Source organism: Tenrec ecaudatus, chromosome 5 (assembly GCF_050624435.1).
Source record: "Tenrec ecaudatus isolate mTenEca1 chromosome 5, mTenEca1.hap1, whole genome shotgun sequence".
Classification (NCBI taxonomy): domain Eukaryota; kingdom Metazoa; phylum Chordata; class Mammalia; order Afrosoricida; family Tenrecidae; genus Tenrec; species Tenrec ecaudatus.
The window spans coordinates 176093397-176111383 of record NC_134534.1 but is presented as its reverse complement, the minus strand read 5'-3'; the positions used below and the strand labels follow the sequence as shown (position 1 = coordinate 176111383).

Sequence of the window (17987 nt, the reverse complement as noted above, 5' to 3'; positions counted from 1 at the left end):
AACTAACCTCACAGTAGTGGACTTCATGTTAGTTGGGATTTAAGGTTACACCTTTACTTTCCTTAATCTGCTGCGATTTGGGCAGCCACGTCCGGCTCGTCAGCTTGAGCAGGTGGGGCTAGTTCAAGACAATATTGGTCAGGAATGGGAAGTATGGCCCTCACTGGGTCGAGACATCATTCCCAAGCCAAGGAGACAAGCATTCATCTTTAGAGAGGGCGTGACCTGATAATGGAGGCGTGTATGTGGAGATGGATAGGGTAAAGTGTTTTGTAAACAATGAGAGGTTTTCCAAGTTCTAACCAGAGCCCTGGTAGTGCAGAGGGTTCTAAGCTGAGCTGCAAACTCTAAAAGCACAGGTCTACGACCTGCGGCGCTCTGTCTGAGGCTTGGTACACCTGTGACGGTCCAGGGCTCCAGAAACCCACAGGAACGGTTCTGCCCTGTCACTCAGAGTCAGAACTGACTTGAGGGCAGGCAGAAGGGTTAACCAGTTGCCATCGAGTTGATTCCTCCTCCTGGCCGCCCCCTGTGTATCAGAATAGAACTGTTCTGCAATGGCTGAATTTGGGAGAAGCAGATTGCCAGATGTTTCTTCCGAGGCACTTCAGGGTGGACTTGAACCTCCACCCTTCGACTTTGAATTTTAACTGCACCAAATTTTATAAATAAATTAACTGAATGGCTTATTATTTTATTTTTCAAACCAGAGGAGCTTCCAGGAACCTAATGGTGAAGAAAAATACAGACTTGCTCCTTCCAACTAATGTTTCCTCCTGCTTTATTTTTTTTAAAGAGCAGTCTCTTGATAGACTTGCACTTTTTTGATAGGCTTGCAATCCTAGCCAGTAATTGAGAATCTGACATATATTACTACTAGACCCCATGAAGTTGTTGTCAGTAAGACATTAATTATAATGGCAACGCCATTACTACACAGGCATGCTGTGTCCACATTAACATAGCTTTGGAGGTCACAGGAGAAAAGCAGTCCTATCTTTGGAATCCCAGGCTCTTCTCTTAATTTTCACTTGTGGGAAGAATTTACACTCTTTAAATATGTTCTACAAGCTGACGGTGATGTGTTCAGAAGACTGTCAGCCACCAAAAGCCATGTGGAACTGGACTGCCTTTGATACCAGAAGGCAGCTTAGGAAGGACCTCTGTGCTCTTTCATATTTTCCAAGAAAGAAGGCTTGTGGTATCTGGCTCATGACTGCGTTTCTTAAAAGTCTCATGGGTCAGACTCTGATGCACCTGGTCCATCACACACTGCGTAAGGGTCAGGAATGAGGGCAGGCCCTACTTGCTCTTCCCAATCAAAATCAAGACTAAACAACGGTGAGAAAACAAGGTGCAGGTGGGTCAATCCGTGCCCACGGGGGGGCCCAGGTGTGCTGGAGTAGCGCTCTGCTCCCGGAAGTTTTCAGTAACCAAGTTTTCAGGGGCTCATCAGCCCTGCTTTCCAGGGTGGCCTGCAGTCTCCGCTCTTTCACCCAGGGACTCCTATGCAATCACAGTACAATAAGCAGCATCCTTATTTCACGCTGAATGAAATGACGATGGCCATCCTATGCAGATAGCCATCATGTGAACATTGGCACACGGTCCATTGTAGATACGCTGAGCTATGCGGTACTTGTAAGTGGAAGATCCCAGCAGTCCTTTTTCATTGGGAAGATTCCATTTCTGGGGGGCAAGCGTGTTGAGACATCATCACAAATGGAACGCCACATTAATAAGTTAGATGCCTTGCTGGTTTTCAGTAAGAGCCCTGCTGGCACAGTGGGTTGCAGGTTGGGCTGCTAATCACAAGGTCAGCAGTTTGAATCCACCAGATGCTCCAAGGGAAAGAGATGAGACGTTCTGTAAAGAGTTAACAATCTCAGAAACTCACAAGGGCAGTTCTACCCTGTGCTATAGGCCACTGTGAATCAAAATAGAGTTCATGGCTATGAGGGTTTTTTTGAGAGAGAGATGATCACAGGGAGATGGTAATGGCGGCTAAGATTATGTTTTGGGAGTAAAAATGTAACACAGTCAGCCCATCTTGAGTTGAGTTTTGTGGTTAAAGTGGAAACTGCGGTGGAATTCTATGCTCACTATGAGAGAGGGGTAGTTTTAGGCTTGATTGTAAACTCACCCAAATTAGATAACCCAAGTGTGGGATGCATTAAGTCGCATCCTATCAAAAGCATATGGGGATTTGTTTTCTTTCTCTCTCGGAACCAGAGTGTTGAAGTATGTGTCAAAACAGCGCACACTTCAATCAGACAGCACTTCCCCAAAGTTGTTGATTTGCAGCATATTCACGCTCAGGGATGAAGTCACAAGCTCACTACAAGACTTGAGGGGACTCTTAAGGGGACTCCCATTTCTGTAGCGGCCTTAATTGATTTTTCTCAGCTCCACAAGCAAACGGGGCAGGTTTCTGGGGGAAAGAAAATGGGCACAAGCAAGAAGATGACCTCCTGTAGAGACAAAGAACAGGAAGCACGTTTTGGAAACCTAAAGAGAAGGAGGGAAGAGATGGGGAGAGATTTTTATCTGCCCCCCCCTCACCCCCCGCCGCCTTGCTCCTCCGGGCTGGCTCACTACAACACAGAGACCCAGCCGCTGCCTCAGAAGAAGTGGGAGCTGGCAGCATCTCCCAGTTTGTTTCCTGCCTGACTCACCAGATTAAGCCGTATTCCCACACTCTCTGAGAGTGGGAGAGAGGATAGTATTCCCTTAAAGGGGCTGACATCTTTTCAGAGCAGGGCACACAGGCGAAGCAGAGATGGCAGGGATGGGACCAACAGGCTGAATGTGTTGATGAGAAGCATTCTTGGCCGAACAGAATTCCCACCCTCCACACAAGACCTACACTTGGGATTGTCTGTGGGTTGCTCACTTGTTTTCATGCCAAGCAGGCTGGCTGGCCACACAGTGTTCTTCTTGGGCTCCCTTCCCCAGCTGCTAAAGTGTGTGCTCAGGAAATGCTGACAAATTCACCTCCCAGCCTAACTGAAAAGGAACTACTCAAGTTTAACTGTTTGGTTTTATATATATATATATATATATATATATGTATAGAAGCCATGTCACATGTTTTGGAGGATTTAGGAACACTGTGTATGTAGATAGATATATAGATAGATTTTTTTTCCACATGGGGCTTCTTTTTCTTTGATAAAAACCAGACTGTATTTTAAGTGTTTCCAATGCATAAACAAATACACTTAAAGGGAGACTGCTCGGGGTGGGGAAGCAGAAAGGAGATCTAACTGATAGATCTGTGTCCCTGAGTGCAGTGAATGGGTCAGGGCTCCGCTATCCAAATGGCTGGAGGTTCAAGTTTACCCAGATACTCCTTGCAAGAAAGAACACTCTAGCTGCCAGCCAGTTCTGCTGGGACACTCGTAGACCTAGTCCATGGTCACTGGCTAACGGACAGTTAGCATCTGTGGAGAGATTTTCAGTTCTAACTGGTGGTTACTGTGAATCCCCCCACCCCCTGGCAACAACCCCCTTGCCCTGCCATTTTGCCAGCCTGAGTGTCGGGGTTCCTGACAAGGAGGGGGACGTGTGTGGCCAGCAGTACAAACTCTCCCGGGCTTGTCTCAAAGGCCACTTCCGGTGCCCCATTTTCTGACTCCCCCAGGCAGAGGGTTTTCCCTGACACCATTCCCCACCTCCCCGATCTCAAGGTCTGTAGGCCAGCAGAAGCAGCGCTTCCTCCGGGCAATGGTAGGGACTCTGAGGTTAAGCCAGGTCCTGAGGAAGGGCTGTCTCTGGACGGCTCACCTTGGCCTTGCGTCTGCTGTCGTCCGTGATCATTTTCCAGTCGGAGCCGTTGTTGCTGAAGCCGATCTTGAATTTCCTCATAAACACCTTGTTTTCCCGGTGCTTCCCTCCCTGGATGATGACTCCCCGCACAATCTTCTCCTCCCCCAGGTCCACCTGGAGCCACTCGTTGACGTAGGGGTGAGGCGAGGGTGGCAGGGCCCAGCCCGAGCGACTGGTGACCAGGCGGATATTTTCAGGCATCCAGTTTCTGTCCGCTTGGTTGGATGCTGTGATCTGAGAGTCAGAAATGAGTCCAGACACCATGCCCAGCATTCCAGAGCAAGGGTAATCTAAGGGATAGAAGGAGAAAGATTCTTAAAATCATTTCCTGGGAGGCTACTGAGAAAAACACTCTTTGCACTCATCCGTATGTTGTGTTTTTTGGATTTTTTTTAACAACTCAGGGATGTGAGAGCCATCTGGCTGCAACATCGTCACCCCATTGATCTCCAGGGTTGATTTGGTTGATCTGGCTGGCTAGGCAGGTGTCCCCTTCCTCCCTCACTGCTCCATGTGCGTCCCTCCTGAAGATGCAGGCTCAGTTGAAGAGGACAACTTTCCCCCATAGAAGGAGGATTGTCCTTTGGTCAAAGGTATACGAGTAGCTGCGCTCCCCTGCTAGAACCCCAAACAAGTCTCAAAAACAACTCTGTACTAATTTACATTCTACAATCTTTCACTCATCCTCTCAGAACTCCTCTCCCAAACTCACATTGCAGCAAAAAAAATGTTTGCAGTTAAACATCCGCATGCACATGTTGAGCTCTTCTCAGCTTACTGCCAAACTGTTGCTATTCTGTTGTCTTTGGCCTCCAGACAGTCTTTAAAAAGCGCTGGCCCTGCCCAGTAGAAGTCCACTGTTCCTATAGGTTCCCTCCCACTGCCATTGAGTCCATTCAGATACCAATCCACCCTATGTATTGTTTCTGAAAACTGTCCATCTTTAATGGGCGCCAACAGCCTCCTCTTTCTCCCATGGAGTGGTTGGTGGCTTCGAACCACCGTTGACCGTGAGCAGTCCAATGCTTACTAAATACTGACACCAGGGGTCCTTTATATTAGCTTAAAGCCCAAACCCCAACTCACTACCACCAAGTCAGGTCTGACGCCTAGCAAGCCTTTAGAACAGAGTAGACATGCCCTTGAGGGTTGACAAGACTGTAAATCTTTACAGCAGGAGAGAGCTTCACCTTTCTTCTATGGAGTGGCTGGAGGTTTTGAACTGCTGACCTTGTGGAGAACAGCCCAACACATAACCCACCACGATACCAAGACTCCTTTTTAAATATTAGATTAAAGAGAAGACGTTGAGTAATTCCAGGGGCCTGAGAGTTCCCTTAGCTAAGGGAAAGGTAAAAAGAAAGCAGGCAACAAACAAACAAAAGTGTGGTAATCTGAAAGATCACAGCCATTGAGAAACGTCAGGATCATCATTCTCCTCTGACACCAAAGCAGTTCCCTTGAGTTGGAAGAGACTGGGTGACTGGTAAGAAGGTGGAGAGGAGGGAAATGCCAGACTCAACCTGGCAAGGAAAAGGGGCTTCGCAGACAAGGTGACAGTGGGATTGAGTGCGGAAGGACAGTGCCTGTGTCCATGCCCTGCCGCATTCTCCACCCACATTGCTAGTTGCAGCCTCTCTCAACAAGAGTGTCCCATGGTCACCGAAGGACACCAAGCTCGGAGGCCAGCAGTCTTTCCCTTGGCACTGACTCCTGTGGGAACCACGCGTACCTGCCGTGTCACCAAGCATCAATTCCTTGTCTTGTCATCTCCTTCTGCCCTGCTGTGTATGTTCCCTTCCCGTTTTGCTACTGAATTTTACCTAGGTTGCTTTTCCTGGAACAGGGTCTGGACGCCGCATGTAGTCCCCAGTTCTTTGGACAGCATCCTGCTCCTGACTTTCAGGCCGGGCCCCTGGGGGTCTTCTCACCCTAGTTTTGAATCTGCACTAGCCCAAACTGCCAAATGATATTTTTAGTACAACTTGGCTGCTGCCATGTCACTTTTGTGGCTCATCCCACCCCACCACAGCAGACTCTGCCATTCATAAGGTGGCATTACAAATCTTCTGTCTTTCAAGATATCACCCTATTTATCTATTTTCCTGTGTACTAATCGAAAACCAAACCCACCGCCCTTAAGTCTATTCCAACCCAGTAGAACTACCCCCATGGCAGTTCCCAGGCTGTCATCTTTAGGGAAGCAGACCACCACGTATATTCCCTATGGAGCAACTGGTGGTTTCAAACCAACGACCTTTGGGTTAGCAGGCAAGCACTTTAACCATTGTGCCACCGGGGCTCCTCCTTCCTCTGCCAGACAGCATATTCCAGTTCATTCATTTTCCCCTCAGAGAGATGCTGGAGTTATTTCCTTTCCATCTGAGTTCCTTATCTCAGTGCATGCAGCTCTTAGCTCAAACCTCGCGTGACTTCTTGTCCAGGGACGATGCACAGACTTTCCAACCAGGCAGGGCAGCCCTGGAGGCGTAGTGGTGACACACTAGCTTGCTAGCTGCAAAGTCAGCGGTTTCAAACCACCAGCCTCTCCGAGGGAGAAACAGGGGGCTTTCTGCTCCTGTAAAGTTACAGCCTTAGAAACCCACAGGGGCAGTTCTGTCCTGTCCTCTAGGGTCACTGTGAATCAGCATGAACTTGATTATCAGTGAGTTTGGGGCTTCAACCAGGCAGACAAGGGCTTCTCCAGGTCTCTCTGCAGGTATCAGTGTTGTTGCTGTTGGCTTCCATCACACCAGCCTGATTCCTGGGGGACCGCCATGCACACCAGGCTCCACTGCGTTTTCAGTGACTGATTTTGAAAGTAGACCATCAAGTCTCTCTGCCTAGGTCCTCTTCATCTGGAAGCTCAGTTGAGGGGAATCTGCAGCATCATAGCAACACCCTAACATCCACTGATGGAGGTTGGTGGCGTGCTAATGAGGAGCGTTGGCTGGTACACAAACCCGCCCCTGATATGGCATCTAACACTGAACCGCCATTTCTAGGTGCCCTCACACATGTGTGATAACCAACTGAGGCGAATAGTGTCCACACCCAGGGAGGGGCTTTCTCTCTTTCTAGCCTCCCCACTAGCAATTCCCCATTGTTTTGCCAACCCCGTTATCTGACTCTTTTCAAATCCTGGCCCAATTATGAATGCTATGCCCTTTAATTTCTCCACTTGGGCAGGGTTCTCTTTGCTTGGACCTCCGCAGCCCTTTATCTGTACTTCCTTGAATGGTTGTGCTTCGATGGGGATGCCCCACCCCGATTTTAAGGTTTAAGGGAATGAATCATGTTACTTTTTCCTACTTTCTGAGGTTCTTTATACATTGCATTTCCCCCCAAAATATTTGTTGAATGAAATAACTGATTAATACAATAAAAGGCAGATGTCCTTTCTTTAAGTGCCCTTTCCTGTAACACAGACCCTGCATGTGCTCCAGGCTGGAATCTGAAAACTAAGAATGAACTCCATGGCAATTAGAAAAAAGATTTCTAAAACGATTTTACGGAGGGACTATGAAACTTGAAGTGTCAAAAATAGAAGTCACATGTTTGGCCATTGTGGTCACACCTGCCTGAGTCCAAACCAACTTTTATAAAAGTCATGTTTAGCTGGTAATGGGTACCAGATGTTACCATTGGGAGGAAACTATCGTTAACTTGAACACTGTAAAGAGAGCAGAGCCTTGACCAGAGTAAGGCCCGTTCTCGTGCGCAGGGTTGGCAGGGACAGCAGTGCCCATACCTCCAGATTCAGCGATGCCAACCCCGTGCAGCCCAACTTGCTGCAGGGCACTGTCAGACGCCTGTCCTGTCTGCTGCCTCATCCAGCGAGGCAACGCACAAGAGCCAGAAGGAGCTTCTTACTGAAAACCATGTGACTCATTTTTCAACAATGATTAGGATAAATAGTATATTCACAATTAAGGGCTTGAACAAAACACTAGGCTGTAACTCTGTTCTTCCATGGCAGGCTGGCCCCGATGTGACTTGGGTATAGTCACAACCTTTGGAAATAGGATAGCCAGATTTAGGATACCACTACCATAATCTAACCAACAGTAAACCAAAACTAAAATCAGGCTATCTGGCTAAATATGAATTTCAGATAAGTCACCTATATACACATATATTATATATGTGTTACATAGATACATAATGATGTATAATATTATATGTATGTTCCCAATATAGTATGAGACATCCTTAGGCTGGAAAGAATTGTTTATCTGTATCAACTTTAACTGGTTACCTTGTACTTTATCCAGCAACTTTATTTGTAAACATCAACAATTTGTTCTACATGGGAGGAAGAAAAGAATGTTTTCTGTGTTGTGGGATTGAAGTGGTTAATTTTAGACTTTAACTTTAATTTGACCATAAAATCTCTGTGCTCAGCTTTCGCATGTATAGACTGGTAAGTCAAAGAGTTAACTGGCTGAAGGTAGATGCCGCACTCGATAGAAGAAGCACAATGAGGGCAATGTCGCCTTCCCTGGGTGACTCAGTCAGTCCGTCCAGGCGTGGCGCTGCCCAGATCCTCACCATGAAGTATGATGCACACAGGAGCCTGCTGACATGTGCGGAAGGACCAGCGCATAGACGTCTGGTTCGCAAGCACACGATAAGAGAGGCCAGAGTGTGTCCTGATACATCAAGCAACAGCTCTGCACGATCACTCCCCTAAAGTTTCATCTTTGGAAAATGACGAAGCCTGCTTGCAAAATTGCACCTTCACCAGTGATCTCTACAGCAGAATCATTTACTCTGGTCTCACTTTCTCCACCGCTCCAAATAGTGACCCGCCATCAGATACTCTAGGCTCATTTCCCTTCTCAAGGAGGACTTTTGAACTAAACATTTTGGTTAAAAGCATGGGGCTAGGAGTCTTCTAGGGACATTTACTTCAGTCAAACAAACAAAAAACAAGTAAAACATGGGCTCCGGAGACCTTGGAAGTCAGATGAGCTGTTCCCATGGTAGCTATAACTTGACCCCTTGTTATTAAATCTTGGTATAACCATGCCCACCCAATTCACTACCATGTAGTCCACTGCATCTCACAGTGACCCTACAGGCAGGGACAGGGGCCTAGAGGGCTGCCTCATGGGCTTCGGAGGCGGAAAGATCTTTGCAGGAACAGACAGCTTCATCTTTCTCCCAAGGAGCAGCTGGAGGGTTTGAACCACCAAACTTGTGGTTTGCAGCCCAACTCAAACCCACGCCACCAGTGGGGCTCCTTATGCCCAGGTAGACTGAGTTACAGCTGCCTACACAGTGTTGACTAAAGAGCAAGAGCAGTTCTGAAGTCTGGCGACTTGTTTCTCAGGAGGCACAGGTCAGAACTGCAAATCATTCACAATGAACCACCCAGGCATAGTCGAAAAATGCAAACATGGCCCCCGAGTCTAGAGAGGGACTACTACCCCATAGTTCTTTCATTAATCTCCACTCCACCAAGGGACTGTGGCCGCGACAAGGAGAAAATTGCCTGCTCTGAGAGACAGGCAGAAAAATATGATGTTATTGTCTTATTAAAACCTCTGCCTGCTGGGGCTGAAGCCAGGTTCAGTATATTGGGCACCATATATTGCTTTAATTTACTTATACTCTTCAGAGAAAACTTACTTGGAAATGGGTGTTTTACAAATATTCTTTCATGTCACCCTCCTTATGGCTACAGTACGATTCATCTTATAGATCAGGAAACGGAGACTGGAAGGCTGAAATCACTCACCCATGATCAGACTTTCACTAAGTAGACAGCCCGGAATCAAGTCTTGGCTGCTTTGCATAATTTCTATCCATGTAAGTCGCTGCTAATACATGTTGGCTCTTTCAGACTCTGTATTTAATATATTTAAATATGCAAATATTCCCCAACTCTTTCTATATTTAATGTACTTAAATACAGTTAACACATTAACTGTATTTAAATTTAAATATAGATAGAGTTTGGAAATCTATATGTATTCTAAGTATGTCCCCAAAATAGGGTCAGGCATCTTGGGTAAAAAAAATGTTCACTGTTTATCTGCATCAACTATAACTGGGTATCTTGTACTTTATGTTGCAAGGCAAGTTTATTTGTAAAGCTTAAAACCCATTTAACATGGGAAAAAGAAAACAAAATTAGTATACTGAAGATATATGAAGGGCTATGACTGGGACCAGCATTATGAGCTAAAGCGGTGTGGCTACCTTATATTTTTAGTTAGCTACTCAAAATAACTATCAAATATATCATATGGAAATATGGAAGTATGCCATTTTAAATTTCCGGCCCCAAAGTCGCTGGTTCTAACCTAAAAGCTGCTCCCCGGGGTGAAAGAATAAGCAGGCAGTCCCTGCAATGATTTGTGGTCTCAGAAACCCAAAGGGATAACTCTTTTCTGTCTCCGAAGGTCACTGCGGGTTGGAACTGACTTGATGGTAGTGGGTTTTTGTTGTTTTTGGCTTTTATTAGATAGCTGGGCCATTTAACTAATTTTGTTCACACAATAAATCATTTGCCTTCTTTATATATGAAGGTACATGCTCCCAGAATTAACTCTCATGAAGTTCTTGTGAAAATAATTTCAGGGTTAATTAAGTATTTTATTTAACTGAAAGGATGTGACATAAATCCTCAGAGCCTGACAACTCACTAGTCCAGATGAACATACATGAAGTTTTCCTTTTTTTAAAATACAGAGACATGAGATAAGGTTGGAGGAACGGGCCCAAAATTCCTACCGTGACCTTAAGTCACCTTGTTTCTATCTATGGATTTATGAGTCGACTCTCAAATTTTCACTGCTCTAAAAATGACCTAGAACTTTCTCTCATCTCATTGCTGATGGAAATCAAAACCAAGCCTATCACTAATTTTTCAGTGGTCCTTCTTTTCCCAAACCCCTGTCGACCTCATCCCCGCCTGTGAGGCCTTTGATTTTCTAGGTCTTGGATTCTAGAACAATAAGCAAATCTGTCTCTGGGACGGAACTAAATAGGATTTCGGTCAGAAACCACACGACAGTCTTTCATTTCCAAGATGGGCCTTCCTATGAACAAGGGCAGCTTTTTATGGGTCTGCTTGTCTGATTTTGTTTGGTTTTCCTGGTATTAAAAATCTTCTGGTTTGCTTTGTTCTGTTTCCTTCTCCACAGGGCTTGCCTGTGGCCATCCCAGCACAGGGCCTCCCCTTTCCCTCAGTTAGTCTGTTCTACCTGTCAGCGTTTGGTATTTCCCACCCAGAACATAACTATGCTAAAAGGGCAAAAACAAAACCAACAGTGCTGGCATGCACGGGGGAGAGACAGAACGCCCTCCATGGACTTACCGTATACACTCGTGTAGAAGCCGAGATTTTCAGCACATTTCTAATGCAGTTGTGGTGGTAAAATTAGGTGCCTCGGCTGATGTTCGGGTCGGCTTATCCTCGAGTATATACGGCACTCAGTATGTTCACAGGCTTTTGAAACTTTGAATAATTCGTCGGTGAGTCACTCTACTGATTTTTATTTTTGAGCTTTTCGGCTTACTAAGAAGTTTCCACAGAAGTGCTTCTTGTTACGGAAGTTTGGCGATGTGTGAGTATTTACTTAAGTGGAAGGAATTCTCCTGGGCTGCGGTTCCCTTCAGAGCACCGACTACACATGCAAGTAACAGCAGGACTAATGAGTCAGCACCCAAGCGTCGAGGTAAAGTTCTACTTCTTCTGAACCTGGTCCATTTAAAAGGACCGGCTTCACTTCTTACTTAGCTAAATTTTGTCATCCGTCAAATGGAGATGATGCTACTTCCTTGACCGAGATTTAGACAGTCCTGTTAGCACTGCAACACACTAACTAAAAGAAAAACAGCCTAGAAAACTTGTCACCGTTACCCAGATAAAGCCGATCCCACAGAACACTGTCGGGCTCATTAATGAGTCAAAGGAGACATGGTCATAAGTAAACTCCTCCTCAACTGCAGTCCTGGGGATCATCTTTTGGTTCCAAAATTGAAATGACAAAAAGTTAGGGAAATCTTTCCTGGAACGCGTATGTAGGCATTAGAAATCTGCTAGAGCACGGGGTCACGCAGTGTGTCCAGGGGGCGCAGGGCTTGACCGCGTGCCGCGCGGAGTCTGGAAGACAAGGGTATCCCTGGTGGTGGGGCTGTCAGAGGTGATTCCTACTCAGGAGACACCCTCACCTGGAGAGGAGCCTTGCTCCAAGAGGCATGCAAGGCTGTGCTTTTGAGAATCACATCATCAGGCCTGTCTTCCTGGGTATCCTGGGTGGGTTTGAACCAGCAACGTGACCTCTCCCAGACAAGTGCTTCACCCCAGCACCACACAGCATCCTTTTTCACCACTGAATGAATGTGTGGGCCTCCCCACGGCCCTGAGCTCAAGGCTTTGCATCTATTCACAGTCACAAGAGCTCCGTGTGGTACAGAGCATAGTATTATGACTATTTCCAGAGAGATGATTGAAGCTTTGAATGGCCACCACACCGCCTAAAGATACAAGCTAATGAGAGGTACAACACGGGAACCCAGAATTATCTCATTCCCAAACAGACACGATTAACTCCCACCATGAAAACCACGACAACCATACAAAATTACCCTTCCGATATTTAAAAGTTTGTAGGAAGTGCCACCGGCAAGCCTAAAAGTGGGGCTTACCTGTTATCTTGCAGCCATAGACTTCAAATCGCATCGATATGCCTGTTTCCCAAGTCACAGGTTTAATTCGGACGAATCGAGTAATCAGTGGTTTGGGGAAAACCCCAAACACAACATCTGTGGGGTTGGTATTGCCTTGAAAGATCTATATGGACAAAGAAAAGGCCCTTTAATGGGCAGAACTCCTGGATTGCAAACAGCATCACAAACATCTTTTCCACCATGCTGGCAAAAAAATCTACCACTTCAGTATTGCTTATCAAGGTTGAGGCGGCGGTCATGACTTGCCACGCTATTACGGGATTCTTTTTCTCAAAGCAATCAGAAAGAATCATATCTAAATGAATGCTTTCCTAAACATCTGTTCTGTTTCCTGGGTGGTTAGAACAACTGGAATCTTAAAAAGCACTTCCACAAGGGATTTTTTTTCCAGGCTCCAAACCAGTACCTATCAAATGGAGAGTTATTAGTTTTACCATCAGAACCTGCAGAAGTCCCTAGACATTCCATGAGAATGCTTGCGATGCTACTTTCCCAGACTTCCACACGGAATGCTCCTTTGGAGTTCAGTGTAGGGGCTTGTTGTTTGGAATTCTAGGCTAGGTTCCCAGCTAGCTAGATCCAGCTAGATCTAGTAGTCTCCTGTCTTTTGTCTCCATGCCACAATGGGAGATCTTATCACTGACATTAATTAATGAGCTTAGTATTTTTCGGTTACTGGTAAAATTATGTTCTCGTGGTCAAGTTCAAATCTCAGTTATAAATGATTCCGAACTAGACATCAGCTTTCCCAGTACTTCTGTTTTTCAAATGAGTCAGGGCTAATAAAAGAGGTGAAGGATGGAACTGCAAAGGCATTTAGTGTCAGATATGAATGCCTTCCCCCAGCAAGGACCTTCTGGGACCGCTCTGCCTTGGGCTAGGCATTGCAGGAGTGTTTGCTAACATGACCTCTGAGGAATGGAGGTCATTTACGATGTTAGAACATTCCGGTGCTAGACTTCCCTCAGGTGGGGCAGAAAATATGTCTCAGTTTTACTGATTATCAGTGAAATGAGTCTTTCCGGGATTTATGCCTACCACCATGATTTTCTGCATAACTGAGTCGTAATTCTCCTCCTAGGCTGTGCAGCTAGAGCATTTCGGAGGTCCCCCAGAGAAATGGAGGCTTCTCCCCTCTTTCTGGGTAGATCTGTGTGGAGCCGGCCCATGGGGTCCTGGGCTTGCTCTCTTCTCCCAGGAGAAGGGGCTTGTCTACTTCCGGTAGCAGTTTTACTCCATTTCCTTTAAGGTGGTCTTCCACTTGAGGAAGCTGCTTGTTCACCTAGCCCCTTTCTGGAGAAAATTTACTGTCATAATTTATCCTCATCTGTGATGGCCTTTGGATTTCTGTCCTCCTTCCTGCGTCTCTCTCTGGGAAACAACTGTCTGGCAGCATTCTTGTGTGACAAAGAATAATGGGCCATTCTGTCCGGAAGGGGCCCTTCTTAAAGGGACATCATGCTCCCTCCAGAGAGAAGTCGGCAGTCTGCAGAGGTTGAGGGGCAGGGGCTGGGGGTGGGGGGTGGCACATTTTGCTCCAATGGTGGGGATTTTATGTCCTCCAAAATCTATGTCAACATTCATATATAAATTCTGTTCGACAGAAAGGGGGTTGCTGGAGATATTCGCCCAATGCTGCTCTCAGGGTGCGGGGGGTGGGGGGGTGGGGGGGTGGGGTGGCCTCTCCTCCTCTTCCCGAGGAAGGTGGGCAAGACCCAGCGGTTGAAAGGCCCCGAGGTGGACAGTGGCCAACAAGAAAGGGGCCCCCAGCTGGCTGTTTGGTTGATTTTGGTTCGAGGGGAATCTCAGAGAAATTCAATGTATTCATCTCTGCTGAATCTATCCTCTTTCGTGCCGTCCTCTAGGCCAGAAGTTCATGTGCAGGCCCGGATGCTCTGGATCGCGTGTACCCGAGGCTAGCTGTGAGTGTGCCCCCTCCCACACCCGTGCGCGCTCCCGGCGAAACGATCCACACGGAGCTGCAGGAGACGGCCTCTGGCAGACGTGGGACTTACTGTTTTTAAACGAGGCCTCGTGTCCATTCTTCCTATGATCTGGATTTCTTTTTATTATTGGTATATCCTGAGCATTTGGAATCTCCATTTTTGAAATGAATGAGAAATATATTTTGAAATCTAATCCTGCAACAGGCATCTGCTATGGAAATGGGCCTCGCGATGGACTTGCTTGATCTCCATGAAGAGCGCTTTCGAAGGTCTTCTTTCCCAGCAGGTCTCTAGAGCCCTCTCCCACTGAAAGCTAGCCACTCCTCCCTACCCTGCCTGCCTCTAAAGCAGAAAGGTGGCACGAGTCAATCAAAGGGAAGCCATCCTTCTGCCCTGACTCCAGACACCTTTCCTCACGCCTAGACCTGGAGCCAGAAGGTGAAAATCCAGGCCTTGGATGCTCAAAGGGGAGACAAGGACATATTAACTGCCCTTCTCCCAAACCCGTCATTTCAAGCTACCTGAAGTCTTTCCTACTTGTTTTTATCAATTCCCTCTGTTTTACTCTACCTCTGGGGGCACGTTTTAATTGGGGGGAAGGCTGTGAGGATGAGCTCCCAGAAATCTTTTGATGAATAAATCAGAGCAAGCATAACTTCAAATAAATAAGCAGGCTCAGAAAAACATTCCAGTGCCAAATGATTTAGGGCGGTGGGCCCAAGGGACGGCTGGGTCTGTGGCCGCTCCTTGGTTCAACACAGCGAGGAGGTATTTGTGTGATCTGAGGACAGGGAAAGAAATATTTCTACTTCTACTAGCTCTCAGCAGAAGCAGCCAAGTACACTTGTAAATTAGTTTGTGAGCCACAGACGGTAGATGCAAAGAAGGTTTCTAAAACTGGTCTATTACATCGAGGGGGAAAAAAGGTGGAATCTATCACAGAGAATGGAAAGCATGCACGGGAGTGCGTGCACATACACACACACACACACACACACACACACACACACACACACCACACCACACCACACTACAGAGTGAGGGTGGGGCTGGGGCAGGGCATGACTCCAGGTCACCAGAAGACAGTATTATCTCATGTATAGACCAGGTCCCTGTGGGCACTTTCGAGTGATTCTTGAGTCTGACACTTAATTTGGCTGCTATCGACTTTTCTTGGAAGCAACTGTAGAACTTCCTTTTTTTTTTGCTTCTGGACTGGGAACACGAGATACTTTGGTCAGGCTGAAACCGCTAATGGCACCTCTCATTCGAAATCAATTAAAAAATGAAGCAGGTCAGACTGAGCTTCCCCCCCACTGCCCAACCCCAAACAAACAAGGGAGAAATCGATCGTTCATTTAAAAGAGGAAATGGGCGCAGGGTGGCTGCCCAACTCACAACAGGTTTATTTCCTTCCTTTATGGTGACCCAGTCTTCCCCATTGGAGCTGATGTCGATTCTGTAAGATTTGACGTAATACTTCTTTTTGGTTTCCTTTGAAATGGCTCCCTGTGTCCCGACAGCTGTGACGAAGCGCAGAAGGCCCAAGTCTACCTGCAAGACAATGAACAGGGGTTGACACGGGGTGGTCACCTGGGTATCTGGGCACCACCCTAATTGAGACCCTCTTTGCCGGTGTTCCACATGGAACTTTCCATCTGTCCGGATCATTAGGTACCGACTCTGTTCCATGTGAAAAGTCCGTAAGTCCCTTCCACTCCATCCTGCTGAGAGCAGGCTGATGTCCAGTGCTAAATGGAAGGCCAGGAGCACACCTTTCTCCTGCCTGTCAGCAAGATGGCCCGATGGCTACCAAGACAGAGAAACCGAGCTCAATGTCATGTTTCTATATCTTTTTAAGAATCAAAAATACTTTCCAAACAGCACACACGGATCTACCTCATTTTACAAATAGGGAAAAAAAAAACGCCAAAAACATCAAGATCAATTCACGTACTGGACATGGAGATGTTTGGATTAAAGCTCAAGTCTAACGTGAGTGTCCTTTCCATCGTCAGTTAGTATCCGGTTGCTGTCATTAGGTGCCCGGGCCTGACCCTGCTCACAGTGACTTGACAATTACGAGATAAACCAGAGCCTGGGCCGCCATCATCCTCACAAGTGATGCTATGCTTGAGCCCATTGCTCAGCCACCATGCCACTTTCTCTCATTTTGAGTCTCCTTACTCTTTGGCAAGCCTCACTTTGCCAAGCATGATGGCTTACCGCAGGGATCGGTCCTTTTAGCATCTGGCCACGGAGTAAGGAAGTCCTGGGAAGCATGGATGCATTTGGATTGTGGTGCTGGCAGAGAACACCGGAAGGACCAGGGACTGCCAGGAGAACAAACAAATCAGTCCGGGAAGAAGTCCTACCACAATGCTCCTTCGAGGCGTGGACGGCGAGACTTTGCCCCACGTATTTTGGACACGTTGCCTGGAGAGACCAGTTCCTGAAAAGTGTGGACATCATGTTTGCTAGAGTTGAGGGGCAACCAAAAAGCGGAAGCCCTTGGTCGAGATGAATACGGAAGTTGCAAGAGTGAGCCCCGACACGAGAACGAGTATGAGGATGTGTAGGACAGGGTGACGGTTCTTTGTGTGGTGCACGCGGTCGCCACTGATCGGATCGCCTTGATGACACCTAACAGCAGCGGCAACAGCAACATCCGATAAGGCATCTGGCAGGACAGTGGCGACAGTGTTTGGCTGCTAACGGAAAGGTCGGCCATTTGAACCCACTGGCTGCTCCATGGGAGAAAGAGGTGACCATCCGCTGCAGTAAGAGTTTACAGCCCCGGAAACCCGAGGGTGCAGTTCTTCTGTGTCCCACAGGGTCACTATGAGCCAGAATCAACTTTACGAAAATGGGCCAATCCAGTGTGTGCCACAGGCTATCTGGAAGCTTTATAAAAGCGAACACAAAAGCCATCACGTACTACCCTGGATTCCATTCTGAATCGCAGCAGCCCTCCAGGATGACGCAGAACTTCCCCGGTGGGTTTCAGACACCAAAACTTTTCACAGGAGTAGAAAGCGTCACCTTCCCCCTCCAATACCTCAGCGGGTGGCTTCAAACTGCTGACTTGGCAGTTAGCAGCCCAACGTGTCACCAACCCACTGTGCCACCAGGCCTCTTTCCCAAATGCCACACACCTTGCGAAAGGTGGAACTCGTGAAAGGTGGAAACCGCCGTCAGAGAAGGAAAACCCAAACGCTTTCCACTCAGAGCAGCAGAAAAGCGGTGAGCTTGTACCCTGTCCGAGGTGGAAGACGTGAGACCCATGTAAGTCAGGCTGGGTTGCTGGCTCGCCAGTGGTTCACTGTCTGTGGTCAGTGTCTCACACAGGACATTCAGCACTGCCACCTGGCCATTTGGATGCCGGGGACCTCTGAGCTCGTAAATCATGAAAGGACGCGTCAGCCCTCCCTTTCTCCTGAAGCAGCCAGTGTACTTTGAGGGTACAACTTCCAATCAAGTGTTTAACCCACAGTGCCCAGGGCTGCTTTT

The 17987-nt window shown here is 47.2% G+C and overlaps 1 protein-coding gene across 4 annotated transcripts in view; it reads right to left on the bottom strand.

The window, feature by feature from the left end:
* Positions 1-17987, bottom strand: part of NRP1 (neuropilin 1) — a 168115-nt gene that overhangs the window by 32527 nt on the left and 117601 nt on the right. For all 4 annotated transcript variants that reach the window (XM_075550317.1, XM_075550316.1, XM_075550318.1 and 1 more), the window contains exons 7-9: positions 15876-16031; positions 12490-12634; positions 3787-4118 (exon numbers count right to left, since the gene is read on the bottom strand). In XM_075550317.1, coding sequence (XP_075406432.1) covers positions 3787-4118; positions 12490-12634; positions 15876-16031 — 633 coding nt within the window. The remainder of the gene's footprint in view (positions 1-3786; positions 4119-12489; positions 12635-15875; positions 16032-17987) is intronic.